Genomic DNA, 27517 nt, shown 5'->3' with positions numbered 1-27517 from the left:
GAATTGAAGCCTTGAAAGTTGTTAAATAAGTTATAATCTTGTCACAAGGCCCATAAAGCTTTATAAAACAAGTATAGGTATAACAAAATATGCTGTAATTACAGCAATATTAAAATTTATTGATACAATTACATAATTAATATGGATAATGTGTAAGTACACTCATTTTATTACGAGTTTCACCAGAAAAATACAAATACATAACAAATTTAAAATTATATTACAGTACTTACAGTAATTACAGTACAATATTATTATAAATTTAAAATTACAGCGCCATCTATTAGAATAGACTGATAACGTCATGTTAACGAACAGCAACGCTGTTAAGCAATGATATTATGAACTTACTTTTGTTTTTATTACTATTTTAGCATTACAATTTCTCCAAATAAAAAAATATATTTTACGAATAATATCAAAAAATAAACTAGTGTTTTCGGCCTTTAAAGGCAGAACAAAATCTTGTTAGAACTGAACAACTACGTGAAAAGGAACGTTTTATTAAGAGTTGCTAAGGAATTTCGTTAAATCGATTATAAAATTATCTTATTTGAATTTGAAAGCAAAAAAAAATGTAAAATTATTCAAAATATATCTCGTTAAATAGGTCATCTATCGTGTAAATTACATTTATGTGAAAACTTTATTCTGTAGGATATTTTTTTGAAAATAACTAGGTAAACGATGTTCAATCATCCGTCACGCGCGGACATATCGATAAATTCCAACAGGTGCATCTCTACTGTGACTTGTCTATGTTTAGAGTAATGTATTCGATTTCAGTAAAGTAAGTTCGTTTTAATTTTTTTCATAATAACTTGATGTTTTTATTTAAAACTGTGATCAGAAACGTATTAGAAGTGAAAACTAAAGTTATTTTAATAGATCGTGTTACTTAAATTTTTAAAACTACTGTCATTAATTCAATAAAGAGTGGAACAACCTTTAATTAGTACTGGCTGTGGCTATAAACAAACATCTGTAGATGTGTGCTGGTGCTTACACTTGTTGCACCCACTTTCAAAAATATAGAGATTCAGTTTACCTGTTTGTGAGAAAGTGAACTTATCATTAACATGTCATAGAATTCATTTTGTGACCATTTACCGTTACGGCAGTCTAGTGAATGTGAGAAATGTGATACGATATTGTTATCGTGGATGTTCGTTACGATGCACCTGTCTGCACTACATAACGTTGCATTGAGCCAAGTGCATAGCGTTTGTTAACAATCTGCCTGACGGATACTAATTAAAATCCAGTTATTTGTTACGTAGATAACTATGGCGCAGGTAAAAAAATACACGAATCGACAAGTCAGTGAGGAGTCGGTCCCAAAATGACTCATACGAATGATCGCTGGCATTCCTGTATTGTTTTGTTTTTAAAAGATGCCATATCGATGAGTAAATTGCGGAGGGCACTAACAAAAAAAGAAGGATTTATCTATCTGTGAAGATAAGGAAAACAAGCTGTGTTCTTTATTTGAATTTTAAGAAGTTTAGTGTCTTGTGTTTACGATTGGCGCGAACTCTCAGTGTTATGAGTAAAATTGAAGTGTTTTGTGGAAAATGTGTTAAAAATTGTGTAGTGTTTTAAACATTTGCAATGGCTCAGAGTTCTGTGGACTCGGACAGACTGTCCTCAGCTGGGATTTCGACCCATAGCTCAGGAACTGCAGGCACTGTTGGTGGCTCTGTAGTTGGAGTCAGACCAGGGGATGCAGTGCTTAAAAGGGAGGATGAGGATGAATATAACCTTGGACCACTGCCTCCAATGTGGGAAAAGGCATTCACACCATCAGGAGAGGTTTATTTTATTGAGTAAGTTGTTATTTTACTACTAGCACATAAGGATTTGCATTTCATGTTTCCAAGGAACTTGGACAATGATTTCTTTAGAGTTGGATTAGTAAGAGACATTTCCGTTGATTACATGTTGTGTACATTATTAGCAGCTTCACATTTAAGTTAAGATTAAAATAGAATTAAGTTGCAATGTCCAATATTACATTGGTAGTTAGAATAACTTGAATGAATATTTTGAACCTGATTTATCAGTAAATCTATATTTTATAGGTATGAACTAGATAGTTATAAAACCAGGTCTAGTTCACCAATCACTTAATCTTTGATTTAAGATAATAATATATTTCCATATATCTGAATACCTCCATGCTGCATTATAGTGTTATTTATATAGGTATAAACTACTAAAATGTACCTATTCCAATATTTTTTTCTTGCTCATTACAAGTTACCTATGTGAAATGTTCAATATTATATGCTTTTTCTAAGCAAGTTCAAGAACTAGAATATATCAAACTTCTGCGGCCATTGTTGTTTATGAGAAAACTGGCTTGCATCTCAAGCTCACAAGGTTTAGGTTTTGTAAATGCATGTTTAGAAAACCTGAGCCTACATAAACCTAGACAGTGTGAATGTAACACACTGTCTAGGTTTATGTCGACAGCTCTGACATATGATGATCGAAAGCATTGTAAAGAAACTTACTCCCATTTTCACAAGCTTCTATTAAGTTTTACGGAGCCCCTAAACTAGAATTAGCAATTGGTGGTCCATTGACTCTGGGGCCATGGGAGGCAGGCGTGAAGTTATATATTATGTATGTATAAATGTCGCCTGACAGTACAAGTAAGGGAAACCCCTTGTATGCAGCATAATGTAGCACCTAAACACATAACTTTTAATAAAGAGATTGTTTATAGTGGTTGGTGAAAACATTAATTAGATTTATTATTTCCAATTAAGTTTGAAATTGCCAATCGGGTCAAATCATATTCTCTTTGCTCAAACACAAGTGTACATAAATAATAAAACCAATTGCATGCAAGATAGCAGTTAACAGTGAATAAATAAAGATTGAGACATTTTTGCTGTACACCACAGTGACCGGCTTTTGCTCGTGGCTTCACTTGCATCAAATTATTTTTAATAGAATTTATCAAAATTGTTGCTAAGGATTACACCAAATAAAAAATTAAGTAAATGCCTATGTCATAGTAGCTTTATACATGCAAAGTCGCAGCTCAATTGATTTAAAATAGAGGTAGAATTTATCAAATCCTTCATAACAGATGCTGTAGCTATAGCATCTACCTACGATGGGGCTAAAACAGTGGTTTAGGCTATGCGTTGATAGATCATTATATCAGTCAGTCAATCAGTCACTTTTAAGTTATATATATTTAGATTGCAAACTAACAGACATGTGAAATTATATCTGCATTGACCAACAACTTGATTGATTATGGTTAATGCTCATTCTTTCTCCAAGCGAGACAACGCCTTTGCCCAGCAGTGATTAGGATGATAATAAAAAGTTTAAACATTAAACTCCAAATGTAATGAAGTTTTCCTTTCAGCCACAACACAGGCACATCGCACTGGTTGGACCCTAGACTAGCAAGAGTCCGGAAACATTCCCTCGGTGAATGTGGTGAAGATGAACTGCCATTTGGCTGGGAGAGAGTGACGGATGAACGATACGGTTCTTATTACGTAGACCATATTAATAGAAGAACACAGTATGAAAATCCTGTGCTGCAGGCTAGAAGATTGAGAGGTGGGTTATTAGTTGATAATATGCCTTGTTGTTATAGCTTTAAGGTCTACTGTTCTGTATAGGTTCTTCACAACATTAGATTAGGCCAGGTATGGCGAACCATTGGCACAGCACAATATTTTGGGCACGTCATTGATCACAAAATCTGTCATATGCCTGTCGCTATTGTCAGATAACTATTAATAAAATTAAAAATTTCAGAAAGACAAATTCAAAAGAATTTTACTCGGAAAACGGTATTTGCCGTTGGTAGGTTTTGCGAGGAGAAGCTGGAATCTTAAACCTTCGGGATCTTTTTATTACTTTACCTACTAACAACAAAATATGACGGCATGTCATCATAAAATTTATGATGACATGCCAATCAGTTTACTTTCACCGAGTTTCAAGTACCAGGTACCTACAAGCCATAAATTCATAATTCTCAATCAATAAGACAGTTATAGTCGTAAATCTTTTAGCTACATAATAGGTAATCAATCCGTCTGAAATTCAGGAAGTAATCATTCGTTTTATATTATGCTGTAAGGTTCCACTTGACTGAAAGTGATTCAGGCAGAACTTGTTTTGTAACCATTTGTACTTATAGGTAATGTTACTTAAGTTATGTGCGTGGTACACATCAAGTTATTATTAAGTGTGGAGGTCTATGCTTAGCCAATTCGACCAGAGTGATACCACCGTCTCACAGAAAACCGACGTGAAACAACGGTTGTGTTGCGTTTCATTTCATTCTAATTTTATTGGCCTCCTCGAATCAACTAGCCAATCAGAGCGCCGAACGCGCTGTTTCGATCTCGTTAAACGTAAAACGGAGAATAGGCGTAATGTTATATCCTAGTATCTAGTCTATCTAGTCCTAGTAGGGTTTCAGAGGCTGATTAGACCTTTTTTAGGTCTGGTCTTTTTAGGCGCCGACGCCTTTCTATGGGCGAATGGGCACGCGCGTCTCATACGGCGCCCCTCTTACCCTGGCGCGCTAGGCACTTGCTTAGTTTGCCTTAGTGGTAATATGGCTCTGGGCCCTATGTACGTTGGGATAGTGTAATGTATCTGCATCCCAAAAACAAATTCATCACCCCAAAACGTTGTCCACGTGGAGAAAATGAGTGCACTGTAGTATAATTAGTTAGTGAAAATGTCCACTTTGATGTTTACTCGCTTGAATGAATTTGGTGAGGGGCTAACTACACCGTTTAGTTAGATAGTTTATCTATAGGGGTAAAATAGGTGTTTTTAAACATTAATTATGAGCTGTAGATTAATAAACACCATTCAAATCCGCCGTGCACATGTTTTATATTATAACAAGCTATTCTACGCGGTTTCCCAGTTGATCATAGCGTGATGTTTTATACCAGAGGTATAAAATGATAATGACCTTTCTCGATAAATGGGCTATCCAACACAAAAAGTATTATTCAATACGAACCAGTAATTTCGGAGATTAGCGCGTTCTAACAGTCTTCAACTTTATAATCGTAGTTTAGATCGTTGTTTTGTATTCCACCATAATCAAAACGCTAGCAATTATCATCTACTAAAGTAATAACCGGTGTCTCTCTCCGAAATCGCATTCGAAACGAAGTGATTCGGCAGAGAACCAAGGTGATCGACATAGCCCACCGGATCAGCAAGCTGAAGTGGCAGTGGGCCGGCCATATTAGCCGCAGGACCGACAACCGTTGGGGTAAGCGAGTCCTGGAGTGGAGACCGCGTCTCGGTAAACGTAGTGTAGGACGCCCCCAGGCGATGTGGAGTGACGATCTGCGCAGGATGGCTGGCAGGAGCTGGATGCGAGTCGCTAGTGATAGAGCAAAGTGGCGAACAATTGGGGAGGCCTATGTCCAGCAGTGGACTGCTATAGGCTGATGATGAAAGTAATAACCATGAAAATCAGTCAATTGCATCAAAGAATCGTTAATTAGGTATGTTTAAGTAAAAGCTGTAATATACGGACTCAGTTAACCGTGGCAATAGTCATTTCTTGGAATAGGTATTTATTCAGACCAATTTCCATAATATCAATTTGTTCATCACATAACTAGATGTACGTAGTAGAAAATCGTAATTTTATTTAAATTTTACTTAATTGTGTTTGATACAAAGTTGATATTAATTTGTCACAATGCAATCGTCTTTATGATACGTTACAACATCGTTACAGTATCAAGAAAATCTTTGATGCCCATAGATACCTACGTGCTCAACTTTGTTTTTTGAGAAAGGAAAATCATCTAATTACTCCTCCCGCATTGGGCGAGACGAAAGGGAGTGTCAGACTTACAGACTTAAAACCACCCCATTCCTACTCCTGCTCCAAACCGGAGCCCCGGTAAACTATTAAGCTGTCCGCAGCTCTGAAAACCTCCGCTAATGTCAGTCAATATTATCAGATAGCGCGTTTAATACAGGAAAACATCGTGAGGAAATCTGAACCTAGAACTGCTAATTATAAGTATGAAATTACCAATCTGCCTTGAGCAAGCTTGGTGATCAATACTGATTTCGTCTGCGTGAAAAGGGGCCTTTGCTCAGCAGTTGGCACTTATAAACGAATGATGATGATAAAAGGTTTAATATACCTTTCCTAAATAACACAGAAGTGAATTAAAACCGAAATACGTTTCAAAGAAATAATCACATCAAATAATTGTGTTTCAGCGGAGAAATTGTCATCGGAGAATGGGGGCACCGGCCCATCTAACGGGCCAACGCCCACAGGAGAGCTTCGGGGCGAGAGGTTCACTCTCACTCTTACTAAAGGCACTCAGGTAAGCTAGTATGCTAGTTTTCTATGACGAATCAAGGATGTAAATGTGTTTCATTGTTATTAGCAGTGATAGGAGTAGGTAGTGCTTATTAGCCTAAACTTTGATGAGGAATAGAGAAAAGATACGGCTATAATAACACAATTTAAGTTTTGTCCGGGAAAAAAGACTATAGTAGTAAAAAAGTCTCCGTTTCTTTTCCCTGTTCTTCAAAGTTTAGGCTAATAAGCACTGCCTATTCCTATCACTAGTTATTAGAGTGGTCATTGAACTCAAGGAATGGGGGCTACCGATTTTTTGCTCACTCTCGTCTATATTTTGATTAACCCACTAAAACAATACATTTTTAATGACAACTATTATAAAGGACTTTCTTTAAAACTTGTCCCGTTTCCGGACTTCACCGGAGACGAACCGTAACGTACTGGTTGACCCTGTTTATCCCTGTGCAGCTACCATGACGAGTCCATTATTCTTCGAAATTGTAATAATGTTTTATAATAGTAGAAATTTTGCGAAATTTTTGGCTAAAATTGCAATTTATTTAATTCCTGTATTTTATTAACTAAACATCGCGGTTAACTCACGTAAATCTTCTACTACTTAAAAAAAGCTTCTATTAGTTTCGAGTCACAGAGGGACTCTTATTCATGAGTAGCATGCGTAAACACTGTGACATTTAGCTCTATTAAAAATTGCCGCATCAAAAGCCGGTGCGTAGTTTTAAATATCTAAGCAGTAAGCATACATAGGATATAACATACCCACTATACAAAAAAAAAACTAGATTTTTATACTATGTAGTGATACTCCTTACTGTACTGAAACTAACATGTACTTTAATATTTTCAGGGTTTAGGCTTCACGCTGATTGGAGCTGAAGGTATACCTGAAACGGAGGGCTACCTTCAAATCCGTAGCATCGTGCCCCATAGCCCGGCTTGGATTGATGGTAAGTTATTAAAAGTATTCATACCGAATATTTAATTCTAATATATTTTTTACTACAAGTCTTAAAAACTTACGTAATTAGAGAGATTGTTCAAGTTGGAGTTACTCAAACCCTTGTTACATAGCTAGTAAACCATGATATGGATACGGAGTACGCCTGCCCATAAGAAATTCGTACTGCAAAATATATATAATGCGCTCCTGAACTGCATAATGAGTTCCTCAGGATTTTTGCTCCTGACAATTAAAGCACCAGTTGTTCGCTATACCATCTTGCAGAACAGTCAGTAGGGCTAAGTCTCCGTTACCGCGCACTATGAAACTTTTAAACCGATTCCTGGATTCAAAGCCAGAGTGTGACGTGTTTTCGAGTGAAAGAAGATTATTTTTGTCGGAATGTTTGAAGTTTTGCGAAAAAGATGGATGAATGAATATTTAATAATTAATATTTATATTAATTTTCTGAATTTTATATTTTTAAATTTTTGTAAGGTGTTGAATAGTGTTATTGGCTTGTACCGTTCTATTCAAATAAAAATAAATAAATAAATATATACTCAAGTCTGCTAAAAAAGCTATATCCGAAATAATGCACCTGATCTTACTAATATTATAAATACGAAAGTTTGTGTCTATGTTTATTACTCAAACACGTTAAATTGGCTAAAAGGACCGGGATGAAATTTAAAACAAGTGTAGATTATGAACTGGAATAACACATAGCCTACTTTTATCCCACGGGAATGCAGGCGAAGTCGCTGGCAGAAGCTAGTATCGTGATATTAATGAATATCTTGTTCATGTTTCCAGGAGCCCTTCGTCCAGGAGACGTGGTGGTCGGAGTAGGCAACCGAGGAGTGCGAGGCCTCTCCCACGCGCATGTCGCTCAAATCTTCCAGTCTATCACACCTGGAACTGAGGTCACACTGCATCTTGTTAGAGGTAGACTACCAATGTTTATCTGATTTCTTTACAAAACACTTATTATTGACAATTGGAAATAAATTATTTCGACTTTTCAATACCATAAAATGATCAGAAATTATCACACATTAATTGTTTTTACGATATCATCAGCATCATCACCGTTAGCCTAGAAGGGCTGCGCAAACGCCTCTTCTCACATGGCTAAGTAATTAATATTAATTTGAGAAGATAAGTCCAGGTTTCCTCACTTTGTTGAGGTTTCGAGAGGCTATGAGATGATGATACATTAGGAGGAAGCCTGGTCTTATAATTAGATATAAGTTCGGAATCGAATACCCGCCTTGAGCAAGCATAGTGATGCTCAAACCTGTATGAGAAGAGGCCTTTGCTCAGCAGTGGATACTTACAAGCTGTTGATGTAATGTGACAAGAAATAAGAAGTTTTTTTTTAAATAAATGTTTGTTTAACTCCAGGTTACCCCCTGTCCTTCGACTCGGAAGACCCGAACACTCGCGTGCTGAGTACGCTGGCAGTGGACGCGACCACTCCCGCCACCTCCGACGCCGTCGCCATGCAACAACTCACCAGGGCGCTGCGGACCAGGTAAATATCATAATCTTACTATATCTATACTAATATACTTACTAATCTATACTAATATTATAAAGCTGAAGAGTTTGTTTGATTGTTTGATTGTTTGATTGTTTGTTTGTTTGTTTGAACGCGCTAATCTCCGGAACTACTGGTCCGATTTGAATAATTCTTTTTGTGTTGGATAGTCCATTTATCGAGGAAGGTTATAGGCTATAAAACATCACGCTATAACTATTAGGAGCGAAGAAATAAAGGAAAATGTGGACAAAACGGGGGAAATTATTAATTCTTGAGGGCTTCCGTTGCGTGCGCTGCGAAAATGGTTCAAGATACGAAAATTATATGTATGAAAGAATTATTCCTCTTAAAATGATCTAACAACAAGTCCGCGACAGTATATGTCTATCTTTTAGGATTAACTTACTAGAATCGTTTTTATGGTAATCAGACTGGGTCGAAATTAATGCATTATTTGTTAAGAGTTGTATTAACGAAAAAATATTAATCTTTATCGAAATAAATGTGTTGTTCATTAAGAGTATTTAATTGTGAACAAAATTGTCTTTGACATCACTAAACTTCAATAAACATCTTAGAAGATATTACAATTTTAAAATAACTCCGATATAAATTTCACGCGCGCCGCATGATGTGCGAAACACGACGCTGCCAGGAGGAGAGGCATTGTTTGCGAACGACGCGGAATGTGGTGTAACTATACTCAAAAAAATTATAGTCTTACTAACGAAGTAAAACATTTTTTGATCATTGACCATCGAAAGCGTTTGTTTACAGCGTAGAATGGCAAAAAGCGGTTTACCACACGCCCACATTTTATTGTGGCTGTCTAACAAAGTACAACCAGATTCTACGTATAGTGCAATAATATCGGCTGAAATATTTGACAAACAAAAAAATCCAATTCTTCAATTTATTGTCATAAAAATATGATAGGGTATAAAAATATGGTTCTTAAGGATTTCATAACCTTGCGTCACCATGTATGAAAGAAAACATTTGTTCTAGAAAGTACTCTTTCTTTTTTTTTGAGGGGGGAAAATCATCCGTTGGCTACTCCTGCCTTGGGTGAAGCGAGGAGTGTAAAAATCACCCCGTTGAGCCGGGGCCCCGGTAATCTTTTACGTTGTCTGTTAGACTATTGGGTCCCATCTGTAGTGGCTCTTTGAGGCGCGCACAGAACGCGACGCACGGTACGCACGGGTCTGGTTTTGATCAGGCGACGAGCTACTCTTACTCGCCGTCCGCAGACCTGCGCTTACGGTGGCCGGGGATCGTCACGCGATTCTCGACGCCCGGAGTGTCTTCTGCGGCGGCTGGGGCGTGATGAGTATCGTTCCCTCACGCGCTCCGCCTCCTCCTTAGCTAGGATGACTACTTCGCAGAAGGGGGAGACGGCGTCCCTTTCCCCCTCGCTCTGCACCTTGGCCTGAACTAGAGCCGGACGTGAGAGGTTACCGTCGCCATTCACATCCCTAAGGACATGGCGATGCTCAGCACATGCAATGCACACTGCCACTGTATGCTCCACCATATCTTCCGGGCGGTCCTCGGCCGTTTGGCCAAAACTTCCGTGTCCGGTAAGTAGGTAAGTAGGCGTCAGGCGGTAGGTGAGGACGCCGTGACGCCTCTCAAGCCACTCTTCAAAGAGGGGACTTATCACTGCTATAACGCGTACGGAGCGAGCCCATCTAAAAAGTACCCTAGGAATTTTATTTCTGAAACACAAACCGGGGTGGTGGTTACCCAACCTATAGGCGCAGGTTTCCGGAAAATAATGGAAACACATATAGTATAGAAATGAGTGTGGATTGTTCCTTATAATCATAATCCAGTACTATCACTAATTTTCAATGCACAAATTAACCGTGGGTAACAGCTAAAATTGTGAAGCTGAGAAAGTTGTTTGCAAAAATAAATATAATGCCTAAAATAACTATTCCACGCGGACGAAGTCGCGGGCACAGCTAGTAATATTATAAAGCTGAAGAGTTTGTTTGTTTGAACGCGCTAATCTCCGGAACTACTGGTCCGAATTGAATAATTATTTTTGTGTTGGATAGTGCATTTATCGAGGAAGGCTATAGGCTATAAAACATCTCGCTATGACCAATAGGAGCCGAGCAGAGCGGGTGAAACCGCGCGGAAGTAGCTAGTAATACTAAAAAAGCAAAAGTTTGTGAGTTTATGTGTTCGTGTGTATGTCTGGTACGCAATGACGTCAAAACGACTGAAAGGATCGGAATGAAATATTGAGTAGAGCATTAGCTTTAACTATACGTTTTGTAGTTTTTTTTATACATCAATAAATAAATATATAATTTCAATCATTGGATTCTGTTACAAAAAAATCAGATTTACAGTCTCGATCGAAAATGAAGTCAAACGCGTCATGCTATTTTAACCGACCTAAAAGCAATAATAATTACCTATTTAATTAATAACTATTAATAATTCATCGTTCTGAACCCAACACCCTCGTATGAAGAACAATCTAAAAAATACTCAGATCTACGCACAATTCTAGGTTCAACTTGGACTCGCCCAACCACGAGTCGTCGAACCAGGGGAGGGACAAAGTGGACGGTCCCCCTCCACACAGTCCAGGCCAGAGGCGGATGATGTCCAGGTCGTTTGACCTGGATGAACTGACCATACATGATGACAATCAGGAGCTGCCTCGGTGTCCATCCCTTGATCATGTACTGTCTTTGGCTGGTGGTAAGATTTTGTTTTACTATTTCAAATATTGATTGCATCCATAATGTACATTGGTGGTGGAAAATACAATTTTAAGTCACGATAAAGGACCCTGTCGGGCATAGCTAATTTAAAAATTAGGGGAGAGGAAGGGCTTTTATAAATAATTTAATATCATTTTAAAGTTAATAAAACTAGTTTAGTACAATCTTGTTTATTGTATTGACGATAGATTTTGTTAATTTTTTCGAGTCTTCACACTCTTCAGAAAGTGAAACATTGGGAAATAGTTGAAATATAGAAATGGCGTTTTTGTAAATTCTTAAACCGAAAAATCAACGAAATAGAGTTACTGAAAATAGTCGGAGAAAAGATTATACATAAATGTATGTATGAGATATGAAATAAAATTGACAATCATACTTATAAAGCCTATGACAATCACACATTATGTTTTGTTATAGAACACCAGTCGCGAGCGGACAGCAGTTCGTCCGCGGAGCCGGGCCGGGAGCTGGTGCTGACGCTGCGGCGGGGAGCCGCCGGCTTCGGGTTCACTATCGCTGACAGCGTACACGGACAGAAGGTCAAAAAGGTACTTATCGATTGTCTTGTCTAGACTTTTAAACGAAAAAAAAAAGTTAACTAAACCTTGCCGTGTACGCAAGATCTTAGTTATTGCAATCTAGTCAAAAGAATATATAAATTATGATAAAATGTCGCGTTATCTCCAGATTTGTTTGTGTTGGATGCTCGTCTATTAAAGGTTCTTTTATTTGGCGTTCTTCTTTTTAATATATCGCCAATCTGGTCGCTATAGGTAGTAAACACAATTTAATGCCTTTCATCTAATTTTATTTATAACGAATTCTTTTCATCCAGGTTTTGGACCGCAGTAGGTGTGCAGGTTTACGGGAAGGCGACTTACTGCTGCAGATTGGAGACACAGACGTCAGACACGCGCCACACCAACATGTTGTACAGGTTTGTACAGGATTGTGATAGAGCAGGTAGATCACCTTATGGTAAGCAATCGACGCTGTCCATGGACACCCGCAACACTATAGCAGCAAGGTTGGCGGCACAATTATACATATAATTTTATGGATTGGGCATTAGGAAGGGTTGGGCCTTCAACCTAAACGTAACTCCTTCTATGTGTCACGTTGCTGTGATAGTGTCACGACGTCTTTGTCGAAGCTGTGGTATCACTCCATGCGAACCGGCCCGTTCGTGCCGAAGCATGTCTCTCGTACAGTAAAGTAATATTTTTAGTGTAAAGTAACAGTTTGTAATGTAATACGTTGTGTGTTGTCAGGTGCTGAAGGAGTGCCCCGCGCTGCACGAGAGTCGGGTGGTGGTGTGGCGCCGCGCACAGACCCGACACCCGCGGTCGCGCTCCGCCACCAGGCACCAACCTATACCCGGTCTGGATCTACACTCACTCACTCATTCATTCACACACACTCTCACTTCCTACACACTTTTTCGAAATAATTCATTCACTCTCTCCCTCATTCACGTCCACTCCCACTTACACTCTTTTCTAAATTAATTCATTTACTCACTCATTTATACTCACACTCTTTTACGAATTCATTAATTCATTCACTCTCGCACACACATCCGAATTCATTCATTCACTCACTTTCGAATTCATTCTCTCACTCAAGACTACAATTACTCAATTACTTACTACAAATTATTCAAACATAAAAAAAATATAAAATTAACCAAATAAAAAGACGCAACTGATACACAGTTTATCAACATCAACTACTTGTTATTACAGCAACAAACAACAACGTGATTAGAAGTAAGACGCCCACGGCAGAACAGCTGCGGTCACCAAACCTTCACACTCAGGACTCGTTGAGGGACAGACTTAACGGCATGAATTCTGGTAAGAAACATGAGATTCAAGCATAAAAAGACTTTTCACATCATATCATATTATTATTAGCCTATAAGTGCCCACTACTAAGTCTGGCGTCTTCTCACATTTTGTATGAATCAATTTATCGTGTCCCGTCTGAGCCCGCTCGACGCTTTACTAGACCACGTTTGTTGTACAGTTCATACAAAATGTACGTATGTCTGTCAGCCACAGAAAAGAAGCCTAATAATCTAATAAGAATTATTCTTAACCCTTCGTGTGCTGGAACGCGGATCTAACTGAGACACAATGTGTTTTCTGTTGTTGTCTTATATGTATACATACGAGAGGTTAATCTTTAATAATTTACTATTCACTCAAGGCCTATTTAATTTTAATATTGTTTCTTTCCTTCCTTAGAAGCGACATACGCAGTGCCCGAACACAAAAACCGTGAACGAGAAAGCCTTATAGACCGCAGACGTAGAAGCAGCACTCCCGGAGGACGTCTCACTCTCCCAGTAGTCACTCCTTGGAACGAAACTCAACCAGACAACCAATGGCAAGAACGAGAAACATGGGTCGACAACTCTAACATCAGAAACTGGGCGGAAAACGCCCAGAAATGGGATGAAAACGGCCAAAAATGGGACGAAAATGGACAAAAATGGGAACAGAATGGACAAAAATGGGATGAGAATGGACAAAAATGGGATGAGAATGGACAAAAATGGGTAGAGAACGGTCAGAAGTGGGTTGAGAATGGACAGAAGTGGGTGGAGAATGGACAGAAATGGGATGAGGGTACAAATGGCAATCGGTGGGAGAATAATGAGAGGTGGGGGAATGGGAACTGGGGGGAGGTGCCCACTCCCACCGTGCATGTCGACATGAATGCTGCCTACTGGAGGGGAAACGCCAGCGTCGCTGATAGCAGTGACAATGGAGGTAAGAGAATCGTATATCCTTCATAATATTATTACATTTTCTTACTCATTCTTGTCATACACGTTTTTAACATCTACATACATACCGTATGCATTTTGTACCTTTGAGTGACATTTCATTTTCTTACTCATTCTTGTCATACACGTTTTTAACAACATCAACATACCCAAACGGTTAAAATAAATACTCCATCGTTATTTTTTTTACAAAATCATATTATCCTGGAAGACTATAAGCGTCAAGCTACGACCAATAGGAATCTAGCAATTGGTGAAATTGCGGGAGTAGTTAAAAATCATCAATCATCTAACCAATACTCAGAGTCATTAATGTTTACTTTACCTAATCCTTAGCAATTGTTTCTAAGATACAACATTGTTACTAAGGAGTAGTTTAAATTATCATTAAATATTCTGAGTGCGGCGTTAAGAAGTTTATTATAACCTCTATGAAATGTTTGAACCTAATCTTATTGTATTTGGTCTAGGGTTCCCGGAAGATGGTATGCTGCATTCGCCAACGACTGCGGCCATCGGAGGTCTGACTAGACAGTCACCTTCAAACACTAGGATACGACCGCTTTCTCCTTCTAACTCAACTGGTATGTTACAAATTACTATAGAAATAATGACAGGGTATGGAATAGTCTGATACATATGTTTTTCTTTTTGTCTAAGAAATGAAAAATAAGTGTTTAATATTGTAAAATTAGACGGACATCTATACATATAATAAAATCGTAGAAAAGTGCTGTCTGTACATTGAAAATAAAAATAAAAAAAATAGCAGGGGTTATTGTTATGTCGATGTCGAACCCAAAAATGTAATTAACTTTTTTTTTGTCTGTTTGTCTGTTTGTCTGTTCGTCTGTGCGCGCTAATCTCAGAAACGGCTGATCCGAGTTGGATGCGATTTTCACGAATATATTGTGGGATGCTTAAATTTACATTTAGTGTTTGTTTCATGTCAATCGGTTCATAAATAAAAAAGTTATGTCAAATTAAAGAATCACGTCGAACATTCTATGCTTATACCATTAATCTCCGCAACTATTTGACGGATTTGGTTGAAATTTGGTACAGATATAGTTTAGAACCTTAGAAAGGACATAGATATATTTTTATTTCAAAAATCAAAAAATAAAAATAAGAAATAAATTATTTATAAATAATTCTATGTCGATCGTTACACGACTTCGGTTCATGTTATTGTTTTAATTTATCGAAAAAAAGTAAATAAATAGTAAAAAGGTATGAAAAAAATAATATCAATATAATAAAACATTTAGTACAAAGAAAATGCTCTAACGGAATATAGATAATTCTATGTCGATCGTTACACGACTTCGGTTCATGTTATTGTTTTAATTCATCGAAAAAAAGTAAATAAATAGTAAAAAGGTATGAAAAAAATAATATCAATATAATTAAACTTTTAGTACAAAGAAAATGCCCGAACGGAGTATAAATAAATACATAATCCAAGTTGTCTTTATCCTCGATAGATGGCGTTGGGATCGAAATAGATCGCGCTATAGTTTCGTTACATTCATTTGGTTGGGTATCGGCCGAGCGCTTCGGTACTATCGTAGAAATAGTGTATTATCATTCGTATGATTATTTGTCTGTAGTGGTCCTGCTGTTTCGTATATTCTAAATTGGTTTCGTTGTATTTGTCAATTAATAAGTTTATTTGTTGGGTTTTCCTGGTTTTTTGGTTAAACTATTTAACGTAGGTTTAGTTTGATATCGATTATTAGTAGTTACTGTAGTTAGTTTTTTTAATAAAATTGTAAGTCTAATTTTTTTTTTGATTAGATTAGATTTAAGTCGTTTCTTTTAAATTATTTAGTTTAAGCTTGGTTATTATAGCATAGAGGATAGGTTGTAATATAGTTTCTTTTTTAATTGTTATAAATTCGTAATTCGTAGCTTTCTTTAGTTTTAAGTTAGTTTAAGTCCGTTTTTAAACTATTTTTTCAATGCCCTAAGTGAGTATACATCTATTAAATTCAAACGCAGAGCTCATTATGTTGATTTTTGAAGAGTTCCCTGGAATATCTTCCACATCTCAATTTTGAAGAGATCCCGCGAGATCGGGAACTATGTGGTTAAAACCAAAAATTTGCCGGAAGTCACTATTCCACGCGAACGAAGTCGCGGGCAAAAGCTAGTTTACAATAAAAAGGAAACATCCGTATTACTAAATAACAAAGCATGTTATTTATTATTATGTTATCGGCTTACTCGCGTAACTGTTTGACTAGCAACTCGACTAATTTCAAGCTATGCTAGAGGCTCATATTCATGCTGCATTCCGCGACACATGACGCGACCACTGTCGCTGCTACTGGTGACTCGAGGAATCAGAGGAGAGTAAACCGATAACATAATAATTAATTTAGTATGTCTCATGAAAGGTGTAATAAAATGTTATGCTTATGTTCCCGAAAGTTTATGTTTATATAAAATTCAAATTCAAAAAATTTAATTCAGATAAACATCCATATGTGTTAGTAGTAGTACAACTTAGCCTAATGTTAGTATTAAATTATAATTATACATACAATGTTATGTTGATGTCCCCAGGTCGTCTCCGCAGCCAGTCCCCGTCGGCCACGAGCGCAACAGACCGCCTCCTGTCGCAGTCCCCATCCACTCGCCTGCAGAGCCAGTCGCCTTCCAACAACTCTTCCAACAGCAGGATCAAGTCATCTCCGCTCAGGTATTACCAAACTATATTATACGAAATTACTGCAAGGTTGGCGTGGTGGCTGGCCAACTGGCTACCGATATATTACCCGTTTTCTTTTTTGATTCACAAGGTACAAAAAACGTTACAGTTCAAGTTATGACCAATGAAAGATATTCAATGAAAACATTGAGTTATACACTCTATGGATTTATCGCAGATGAATTTATTTTTATTTGTGACAACGTTAGAACACGTTTGCCGTTATAGAAAATAATGTGAAAATTTTATCACACCAAAAAACAAAAATATCTTCTATAACTAAACAATTTGTTTTAGGTTACGCGAATCGTCTCCATCCCGCCACATGCACTCCCCCGTGTCGCGACAGTCGCCATCTTGCTACGAGAACGATGCGCAACCCAACACTCTGTACGTCGCTAACTACCCACAGGTAAGGCTTAGAATCCATTCACATCACTATCATCACTACATAGTATAAAACAAAGTCGCTTTCTCTGTGTCTATGTCCCTTTGTATGCTTAAATCTTTAAAACTACGCAACAGACTGACGCTAGTCTGACATAATAGACAAATGTATACATACAAGTAATATGTATATTACATATTACTAAATTGTTTGTTTATTTCTTTGATCGTACTAATCTCTAGCTTTTAATTAAATCATATTTGTTGCCTTGGATAGCCCGTTATAAGTATGAGACTATAAAAATGTTGCCGATTGTCCACATTTTAATATGCTGCTTTCTGAGCTTTTATAACCTATTTACGTGTGTTTACTTAGTATATCATTATGCAGGACCAATCTTTTGTGTGACAGTACACAATGAGATTATGGCTTCTCTAGTTGGTTCATAGTCGTGTAATATAAATGCGTTTCCAAACATAGGTGGAGGCGGGCGGCGGCGTGTCGGACCCGGCGGCGGACGTACTGGTCCGCCTGGCGCGGGCCGCGGCCGGCTTCGGCTTCCGCATCGTCGGCGGCACCGAGGACGGCAGCCGGGTCGCCGTCGGGTACGTCGTGCCCGGTCAGTACACTACCACACCTACTCAAACTCAAATCATTTATTGCATTTATGTGTAGGTACATAGATGTTACATTAGCAGATTAGTTTCAACATGAAACCCAGTTAAGTTACTCTGTTGTAACTTACGTGAGCCATACTAAGTTCAATTACTTTTAACTTAATTTGTGTTTATAATATGGCAATTTAGATTTTTGTTATTCTCATTTCTATTTTTATTATGATTTCTTTTTTATGTGTAATGCTAAGCGTCTACAAATTCGCATCATACGCATCGCACGCACCGAATTTTAGAGTAATACAACTGCGACCACTTATCCGCATCATGAGCAATGCCTACATGCGACGCGTACCGATGACGTCATACGGAATGCGTGCGGTGCGCGCGATGAGCCTGTGGACGCTTACATTGAATGTGCTCTTCTGTAGACTATCTACAAATATAAATAGGTAGTTTGACTGTGTGTTTGTCTGATGCAGGCGGTCCAGCGGACGGTCTGCTGCGGCCGGGCGACCTGCTGACGTCGGTGGACGGCGTGTCCCTGGCCGGGGCCACCCACTCCCGCGCCGTGTCATACGTCTGCCAGGCCGCCGCTAGGGGACACGTACGTTATACCTACCTTTTTTACCGACTTCAAAAAAGGGAATTGAGGATTGGGAAATTTGGGAACCAACAGAAGCCCAATTACAGGGGTAACCTCACTAACACAATGCAAACGTTGTTTGTTTCGACGATATTCTGTGAGGCCGTGGTATCACTCCGCTCGACCGGAGGCGCTCGACGTTTGTGCCGAAGCATGGCTCTCCTACACTTAATGTTATCGTGAAATGTTCCTGTGTCTGGTCTAAAATAATGATTAAAAATGTCTGGTTTCCAGTGTTTTAATGCCGTAATATTAACGTTATTCACTTTTTTATTTAATATTATAATTATAATTGATGCATATACAGGTAACTCTGGGAGTAAGACACAACCGCGCCGACATCCAGCCACTCGGCCTGCCGACTATGGTGGCGCCGCATCCGCACCAACCTTTACTAACGTAAGTAAATAGCAAATAATAGCGGCTGTTCGATTCCCGTACAGAACAACTCCTTGTGTGATTCACAGATTGTTGTTCCGTGTCTGGGTATCATGTAAATTTATACATAATTATGTTTATAACGCACACACGCACTCACGAGACAGGAGAAAATCCTAGTGTGAAGCAACATAAATTACTATTTGCACGTTTACAACTCTCTTAGCTTATATTTTTTGTTCAAAAACTATGTAAATACAATTTCAGATTTTTAACTTAACAAAACTGTAGATCTACACTAATATTATAAAGAGGAAAACTTTGTTTGTTTGTTTGTTTGTTTGGTTGTAATGAATAGGCTCAAAAACTACTGGACCGATTTTAAAAATTCTTTCACCATTCGAAAGCTACATTATCCACGAGTAACATAGGCTATATTTTATTTTGGAAAAAAATAGGGTTCCGTAAGATATTTTGATTTTTCCGACACAAACTGAAAAAAATCAACCAAAGAAGTTTCTTATTTTGCGTACGCTGCCTAAACTACAAAAGATAGAACCATAAAATGTTATAATTAATTGTAGATCTTATAAATATCTACAAAAAAGTCCGCGGCACACTATACCTATCTATGTCGAGTGAGGCACAACAACCACATTTTTATTTAAAAATCTAGAATTTTTTTTAACTACATTTAAACGCGTTTCTTTTACTCATGCTATTAATCCTTATCAAAATAAATTATTTCATCAATAAGAACAGTTTATATTGATAATATTTAGTCTTTGAATGATTAAAATTGGACGTTTGGTTTTGAAGTTGTGGTGAAATTAAAATATTACGAGCTGCACGGCCCGTTGCGAAGTGGACGTCGCCAAGGCCAGGGGTGCGTGTGCGGGAGAGGGTGTTTAGATCTATGAGTAATCGGTGAATATTGTAATTGATTGATATGTGACATAAATTATTTAATGACATCATCATACCATTTCAACCTGAAGGTGCCGTAAAAGGCGACTAAGGGACTGACCTTGAGCAGACAAGAGAATTTCGGTAATCTTCGAAATTACTGATCCGATTCCAAAAATTGTTTTACTAGGAAGCTACAATAGCGACGAGTGTAATCGTATGTTAAAACAAGAATTTTTCCGCGGACGAAGTCGCGGGCAGAAGCTAGTATCTAAATAAAACGTTAAAAAAGGGAACCGTCTTCTCCTAAGTGTGAAAAATACTATGCTGAAAACCGCATCAAATTGGTTCAACCAAAAGCAAGATAATCGCGCACACACACAGATAGACGTATATACATGTCAAACTAAGAACCTTCTTTTAAATTCGCTTAGTGAATAGCGCTGTTTATCAGTTTTACATAATCAGCATTACATACATAATTATACATACGTTGTACGAAATATTTTGCTTCCACGCTGTATTGGATGTCAAGGCGGAAGGAATATAACGCCTGGTTGACTTCGCGCACACGGCGTCGGCTAAGGTAATAGGGTGACACGCTAGTACTCAATTTGATCCTACCAATACAAATAAAATATACCGCACTTAAACCCTACCGGCCAAAAAACTAATATTGCACTTGACCTTGTATCCTTTAACGAGAGAACCGAATTTCCGCCTTAGGTTGGTGTGATGCGTATCTTGGACCATGTTCCCGATACCAGTAGATTCCAATTTTTAAATATATGTGTGTGTTTTTGTACAATTTCTTGACAATCCTGCCAATGCCCAATTTTTTTCAATGTAGTTTACCTCTTTGTCCGAGTCTGTGTTTTCTAAAGGGTGCATACAACCTCGGTGTCTTCAAGACGTGCTCCATCGTAGCCCACATCATCACTTACTTAGTCAAGATACTGGACAAAAGCCGACCTATTATTTACCAATAGAAAATATTGTTGTTTTTGTTAATGTTAGTAATGTATTCCACAGCGCGGAGCCGGCCATGCACCACGGCATGCCCCCGGGCTCCTACAACATATTGCACCCGGCGCCCATGTACCCAGCTCCGGCACATGCACCTATGTGAGTATACATTTTAATATTACTATTAATTAAACTGGTAACAGTTGCGATGTGTTTATATGTGCTATCAATATTACTAACTTCTAAATTAACTAAAAATCACGGTTTACTTACGCATTATTAATGGAGTAAAGCCCGAGCTTAGTATGTTTTACGATAGTTATTCTTATTGTAAAAATATTACTAGCGTCTGCCAGCAGCCTTGCTCACGTTTCTGAAGAATAAACCCTTATGTTTTTCAAGACTATACCCCAATTGACAGTTTTAAGGTATGATTGAGTAACAAATATCCACACAAAAACTTTCGCATTTATAATATTAGTAACATTGTGTTTTATATGGCTCATTGAGGCCTGAAATATAGGTATAATAATATAAAATAATAATTATTTATTTGTATGTCTAGGTACGGCGTACAATATGACACGACGGCCGGGGGATGGTCACCCGTGCCGTATGACGTCACAGTCACTAGGAACGAGGGAGAGGGATTCGGTTTCGTGGTCATCTCCTCAGCTAACAAAGCTACTAGTACTATTGGTAAGTATATCTAAGGCTAGAGTCCTACTAGTCGAATTCAATACTTTTTTCGAAACCTCAAAATGATATTTTCTATTAATTTTGTATTAAATAGTGCGTTATGACATCATCAGATGTTTACGTCAAATAGCAGACGTATTTCTAGAAAATTCTAATGTATAAAATTAAATGGAAGCATGATTATGTTTTAATATTTTATTAGTCATTGAAACTGTCGATTGAAATCAATTTATTATACTATGTACTTGTAAGAAGTTCTACCGAAAACAATCCATAGAATGTGGATTAACAGCCTTATTTTTAGAATGACAATTAATTGATTTCAACCGTTTACCTTTTAAGTACTAAAGCCGTCGCACCAACAAAAAAATAACACCTCCAAAACCATTTCCAGGCCAACTGATCCCGAACTCGCCAGCAGCGCGCTGCGGTCTGCTGCACGTGGGCGACACCATCGTGGCCATCAACCACGTGTCCATCCGCAACCTGCCGCACCCCGAGGTGGTGGCCCTCATCAAGCACTCCGGCACCAGCGTCACCCTCACCGTGCTGCCAGACCGCGCCCACTGACGCACGGCCCTCAGTCTGCCGCTCCGACAGACTTCTTGTCACAGGTATTAATCTACCACAACGCTAAACAAGTAATACTTTAAAAACGTTAAATACGTCGGCGGTATTTCCGAACCGATAAGGTGCTCCCACACAGCAGTTATATAACGTTATACAACATTGTGTAACATTTATAATAGCATGTAACATACTCTACAACCACTGTTATAATTTGTTTAAACACAAATGTTATTGTTACATATTGTTGTATAACGTTATATAACCGCCGTGTGGGAGCACCTATACGACCTTCAAACCTTCAAGAAAAGAGTATACTCATTTTTAAAAGACCGACAACTTGTGTGACTCTTCTGGTGTTGCGGGTGTCCATGGGCGGCGCTGATCGCTGATCTGGTGACACGTCTGCTCGTTTGCCACCTATTCCATAAAAAAAAAAACATTTGTTTTTTGATGAGCTCTATTCCACCAATCAAACCGTTTGATATCCATAATGGAGGTAATTGTGGAAAAATATAGATTATAATATTGTATAGTCATCAAAATTAAGAGTGTGTACCAAATATCAGATCGATCTGTCCCCATGAAGGGGTAAAATTCCAAATACTAAAGTTGACTCAAACAAACAATTAAAACAGTTTTAAAATACGACGATAGTGACGGTATCACGATCCAAGACAGTTATTTACGTGTCTGAGTCTCACCGGACTCATGTGTTCCGGTGTTTTCATGGTTGTATCTACTGTAGATCCTGGTGCACAGAAGTTGCAACAGTTTTAGGAGGTTGTCCCATTTGTAATCTCAAGCAAAAAATCTGTATAGGTAATCTCAGTATAAAGTAGAAGGGATAAAGACAGGAATGAAACAACTAATCTCATCAAATAATATAATAATCTTAAATATTATATATATACTTTTGACTCATGTGATTAACTCGATATTTTTCATCAGTTTCCCATGATAGAACAGTTTATCGTAATGGAAGCGAAATTAATTATTTTGTGACTAAATTGAAATCTATAATTTAACCAAAAACTATTAAACAAATTGTTCCATTGAATAAAACAAAATAACTCGACTCACCATTACTTAATAAATGTCCTATTCGGTAATTCTAGTAATATGATGTAAAATTGTTTGTAATAAATTCTATACCTCCGTCGTTCTCGTAATGATAATATTTCATGTTATACGCTGCGTTCTGCGTGAGCGATCTAGAAGCGAAGGCAATGCTGTGCGGCGCGGTGCGAAATCAACAAACTGTCCAAATGTTTTGACGTGGTTTACGTGTCGAGTAGTGTCCTACATAAGCATGTAAATTATTTTGTTTTGGTACGTACAAAACGTAATGGACATAGCCGCTGCGTCATACCGCATCGCGTTGAATTCGCGTGTCACCGCACCGCTTCGATCGCTCACGCAGGACGTCGCGATAGGAATGTTACCTATCTTCCTAAATAAGGAAGATTTTAGACAAAACATTGCATTAATTTCATGTTCTTTGATATTCTTATTCTATAAAATAGACCGCAAATTAACCCAATGTCAAATCATGCCTGTCTTCATGTTGGAAATGTCTAGTTACAATATAATGTTGAGCTCAACTGAGAAATTGAATCATGTCATCTTATTATATAATATAATAAAATTAAGACAGTAAGAAGAAATAAAACGCTCATTATTTCTTATGAAATACACCCAGTCTTATTATTAAGTGAGGAAATAAAGTTTGAGTCAGTACAGATACAGTAACTATCGTTATATTAAATTATAATACTTTATATCAAAGCCAAATCTTATATAAACTTTGATTGGCTCAGTAGCCAACTTATACTAACTCCTGTACTGAATCAGCCTTTATTTTCTTGCCTGTATAGCAATTTGGCTGATTGAACTATTGACGAATATACAAGTTATATGAAATATCACAATATAATGAAATACGCAGAAAGCTCTGCACAGAGAGTAGTGAAAGGAGGATAGGGAGGCATTTGCCCTGCAGTGGGCCAAAAATAAATAAATAAAATGAAATACGCATTACATGCAAGAAATTCGCCTTTAGTAGCGAATAATATATACTTTAAACACATGGTAACCATGAAAAGTATAGCTTTAATAATGAATATCTAAATTAGGATTACATAGTTATAAATATTAGGAATAATTAATTAATTATATACATATTTCAATCTTTCTATTCTATCTTAATATTTTGCAATATACGGTAAATAAATGCATTTTTTCAAATAGAGAGAAAACCTTGTATTATATATGCTTATGTATAAAATCGGTTAAAATAAAAATCTGAAACATCCTCATAAACACATAGTATTCATAGAATTATGTAAATACTGAGATCTAATATAACGCCATTTCATTTACCGAAAGTGTAAGCAAACAGCGGCAGCTATTGAAACTCCTTGCTCAATCAATAAATTCCAAGAATTGTCATAATAATTATGTATTCTTTTTACATAAATCGTAGAGTACAGCTATTGCTATTTTTGTATTATAACTTTCGTGAGACATAATTAATTATGTTTAATCGATTGTTTACGTAACTATTGGCGAGTTAACTCGGATTAGCAATGTTGCCCCTAGCGTGGCTGGAAACTAGTCGAGTTACCTCGCCAAACAGTTAAACACAATTTCCATAATTGTTGGTAATTTTGAAAAATATAGTGTTAAATCTTGCCAACCTCAAAAGGTTTCCAAAAAAAAAGGAAATTCGCATAGACTACTGACGTTTTCATTGTGATACGTGACACGATGATTGATTATTTTCCATCATTATCATGCACGGTGACTATGTTACGTAGACAATCGAGAGAAACACGCTTAATTATGAGCTCCGTTGTAACTTGAAACTGATCGGGTACACGATTTTAAAAGTAACACGAAATATTTCTCAGTAAATCATTTCACACACACGCTCAGTATTTAATAAAGTATTTTGCTCTTTTCTATTTTATTAGATTAGATAAATAGTCTAATTAAATAAACAATTATGCTCATAAAACCCAGAATCTTCCTAACAAATCTGTTGTGAATCTCTTTAATATTATGTAAATAGTACTTTGTTAATAAGCTATGTTTAAAGTCTAAAACTTAGTCATAATTTCAGGCAGTTATTTCGATTTTAAGACTAAATTAGGCAGTTTTTATAATTTTGGGAGTACATTGTATGGTAGGTAAAGCCGAGAGTTATGATATTGTCTTTAATAATTAAATCATGAGATTTTTATATAAGGTATTTAAGGTAGGTACTTTGCAATATTTTATGATAAAAACTAGATGGGGTAAAAACTAAAAGTATTGTCCCTCTTGTAATAACTATCGTGAGACATACTAAATTAACTAAAAATCACGGTTTACTCACGTACATTAATGGAGAAAAGATCTAAGCTCGCGATGTCACATAGCCTACTGAATAGGCTGCACGATGTCGCCGCATCTGCGCACGCTTCTCATGATGTAGAGTGCCTCTGTGACTCAAAACTAGTAGAGTTTATTCTTCATTATACGTGAGTAAACCGTGATTTTTAGTTAATTTTGTATTGTCTCTCGCTGTTAATTCATACACAATAAATATCCTTCCATTAACAGGGCATAAACAATTGTTGAAAATGTTATTTGACACACTGAAAGTCTATTTTCACAGAATTTATCTATTTACATATATAAAATACTAAAATGAACGATACCCTTCCATTTGAAATGCAATAAATCCAAGTTATATTTAAGAGTTATTAACTAAAAATATAAAATAATAATAGGGATGATGACGGGGTATGAAAATTAAAAATCTATTTAGTCCATCAGTTATTTAATGAAAAAATATTAGATACTTATTTTTTTATTTGTCGTATAAGAAAAACGAAGTTTAGAAGTGGGAGCAAATACGTCATTAATACATATAAAACGTACCTATAATTGACTCCACGTGTTATTTCTAATCAATATATCGTCTAAAGTATTTGGTTCCGTAACAAAATAAAAAATACGTTTCTAATGTTTTAAAAATAATCTACAAGACGGACATTAAAATAAAAAATGAGTCATCTACCCTATTAATTATAAATATAAATTACCCATTTAGCTTCTAGATAATTATGGTGACTGATTATAAAATTATTTTACTATAACACTGATTAGGGATTGTATTTATATCAGTAATATTAAATTTGGACCACCGAGTTTGGGAAATTACCTATAGAAATAAGTCTCATAATATTATGTACCGATATGGTAGCCAATTCTTTAAGAGTTATCAATTTAATGCCGATTATTATATTGACTTAGTTATTGATTATAATTTCTTTGTATAGTATAGTTTTATATGTGTTTAGTGTGTAGATATTATAAATTGTATCCATTGTCGTCCATTGTGTCTTCTGAAAACATATATTTAACTTTCCAAACATATTATGTAAAACTATCTATATGTACTTATGTTATAAAAAAGGAAGCAAAACTAAATAGCTAGAATCCCTTTAACTACCGCACTTAAAGTCATTTAATGATTACTTAAACTATTCCTTAGTAACCATTTTGTTCCGATTGTTGTTAAGTACTGGGTTAAGTAACCATTATATGACTCTGAGACGGAGGTAAATATGCATTTCAATTTATTAAAATAATTGTCAAAAATACCTTTATTTTTCTATCCATATCTGGCTTTAAAATCGTCTAAAGCTCTCAAATTGTTTCACAAACATATTATTGTATCTAATTAAACCCGTATTGTAGTGTAATTAGTTGTAAGAAGTTGCAATAATCGATGTGCCTTGTGTGTAAACAATGTCTTGCCTTATCCAAGATTGTAAAAAAATGAATAAAAAAAATAAAATATTTGTATAAAAGTATATCCAAAGAAGGCTCCATTCCGTTCATCTGATCTGTAGATCCGAATGTATAACGATAGTTTAAGAGAGATTTACTCAATAAATATTTTTATTTAATTGTTGCTATTTTATTTTGTGTATTCCTGATTTTTTTCATTATTACCCTTTCAGAGATCAATAGGCTCACCCCTATTACATGGGACTTATAACACAAATGGTGAAAAGTGGGTGTACCTTGTATAGCGGCATTACGTGCCTTAATGTGCACCTTTGCCTACCCCTTCGGGGATAAAAAGGCATGAAATTGACAATGTGAATTTCAGAGGGCTTAGTACGAGATTGTTTTACGTTTCGAGATCTTAACGAGTGTAGGGGAAGAATTTTAATTAGAACCTTAGCGAC

The 27517-nt window shown here is 36.8% G+C and overlaps 1 protein-coding gene across 2 annotated transcripts; it reads left to right on the top strand.

The window, feature by feature from the left end:
• The first annotated feature begins 706 nt into the window (after nt 1-706).
• On the top strand, nt 707-27232 carry LOC118280745 (membrane-associated guanylate kinase, WW and PDZ domain-containing protein 1). 2 transcript variants are annotated; one of them, XM_050699294.1, is made up of 21 exons: nt 707-1826; nt 3389-3588; nt 6253-6362; nt 7212-7311; nt 8121-8252; nt 8712-8841; nt 11360-11571; nt 12015-12145; nt 12433-12534; nt 12869-12977; nt 13343-13453; nt 13847-14374; nt 14862-14975; nt 16963-17098; nt 17405-17519; nt 17976-18114; nt 18592-18716; nt 19063-19154; nt 21072-21164; nt 21571-21704; nt 22099-27232. In XM_050699294.1, the coding sequence occupies exons 1-21, from the start codon at nt 1612-1614 to the stop codon at nt 22272-22274; spliced, it is 3204 nt and encodes a 1067-aa protein (XP_050555251.1). In that variant the 5' UTR covers nt 707-1611; the 3' UTR covers nt 22275-27232. The 2 variants fall into 2 exon arrangements, with proteins under 2 accessions (XP_050555251.1, XP_035456995.2); XM_035601102.2 differs by having other exon boundaries at nt 709-1826; nt 11378-11571.
• The last annotated feature ends 285 nt before the right edge of the window (nt 27233-27517 follow it).

Source organism: Spodoptera frugiperda, chromosome 16 (assembly GCF_023101765.2).
Source record: "Spodoptera frugiperda isolate SF20-4 chromosome 16, AGI-APGP_CSIRO_Sfru_2.0, whole genome shotgun sequence".
Lineage (NCBI taxonomy): Eukaryota > Metazoa > Arthropoda > Insecta > Lepidoptera > Noctuidae > Spodoptera > Spodoptera frugiperda.
Note: the sequence above shows the minus strand (reverse complement) of the source record. Positions and strands in the feature narration are given on the sequence as shown.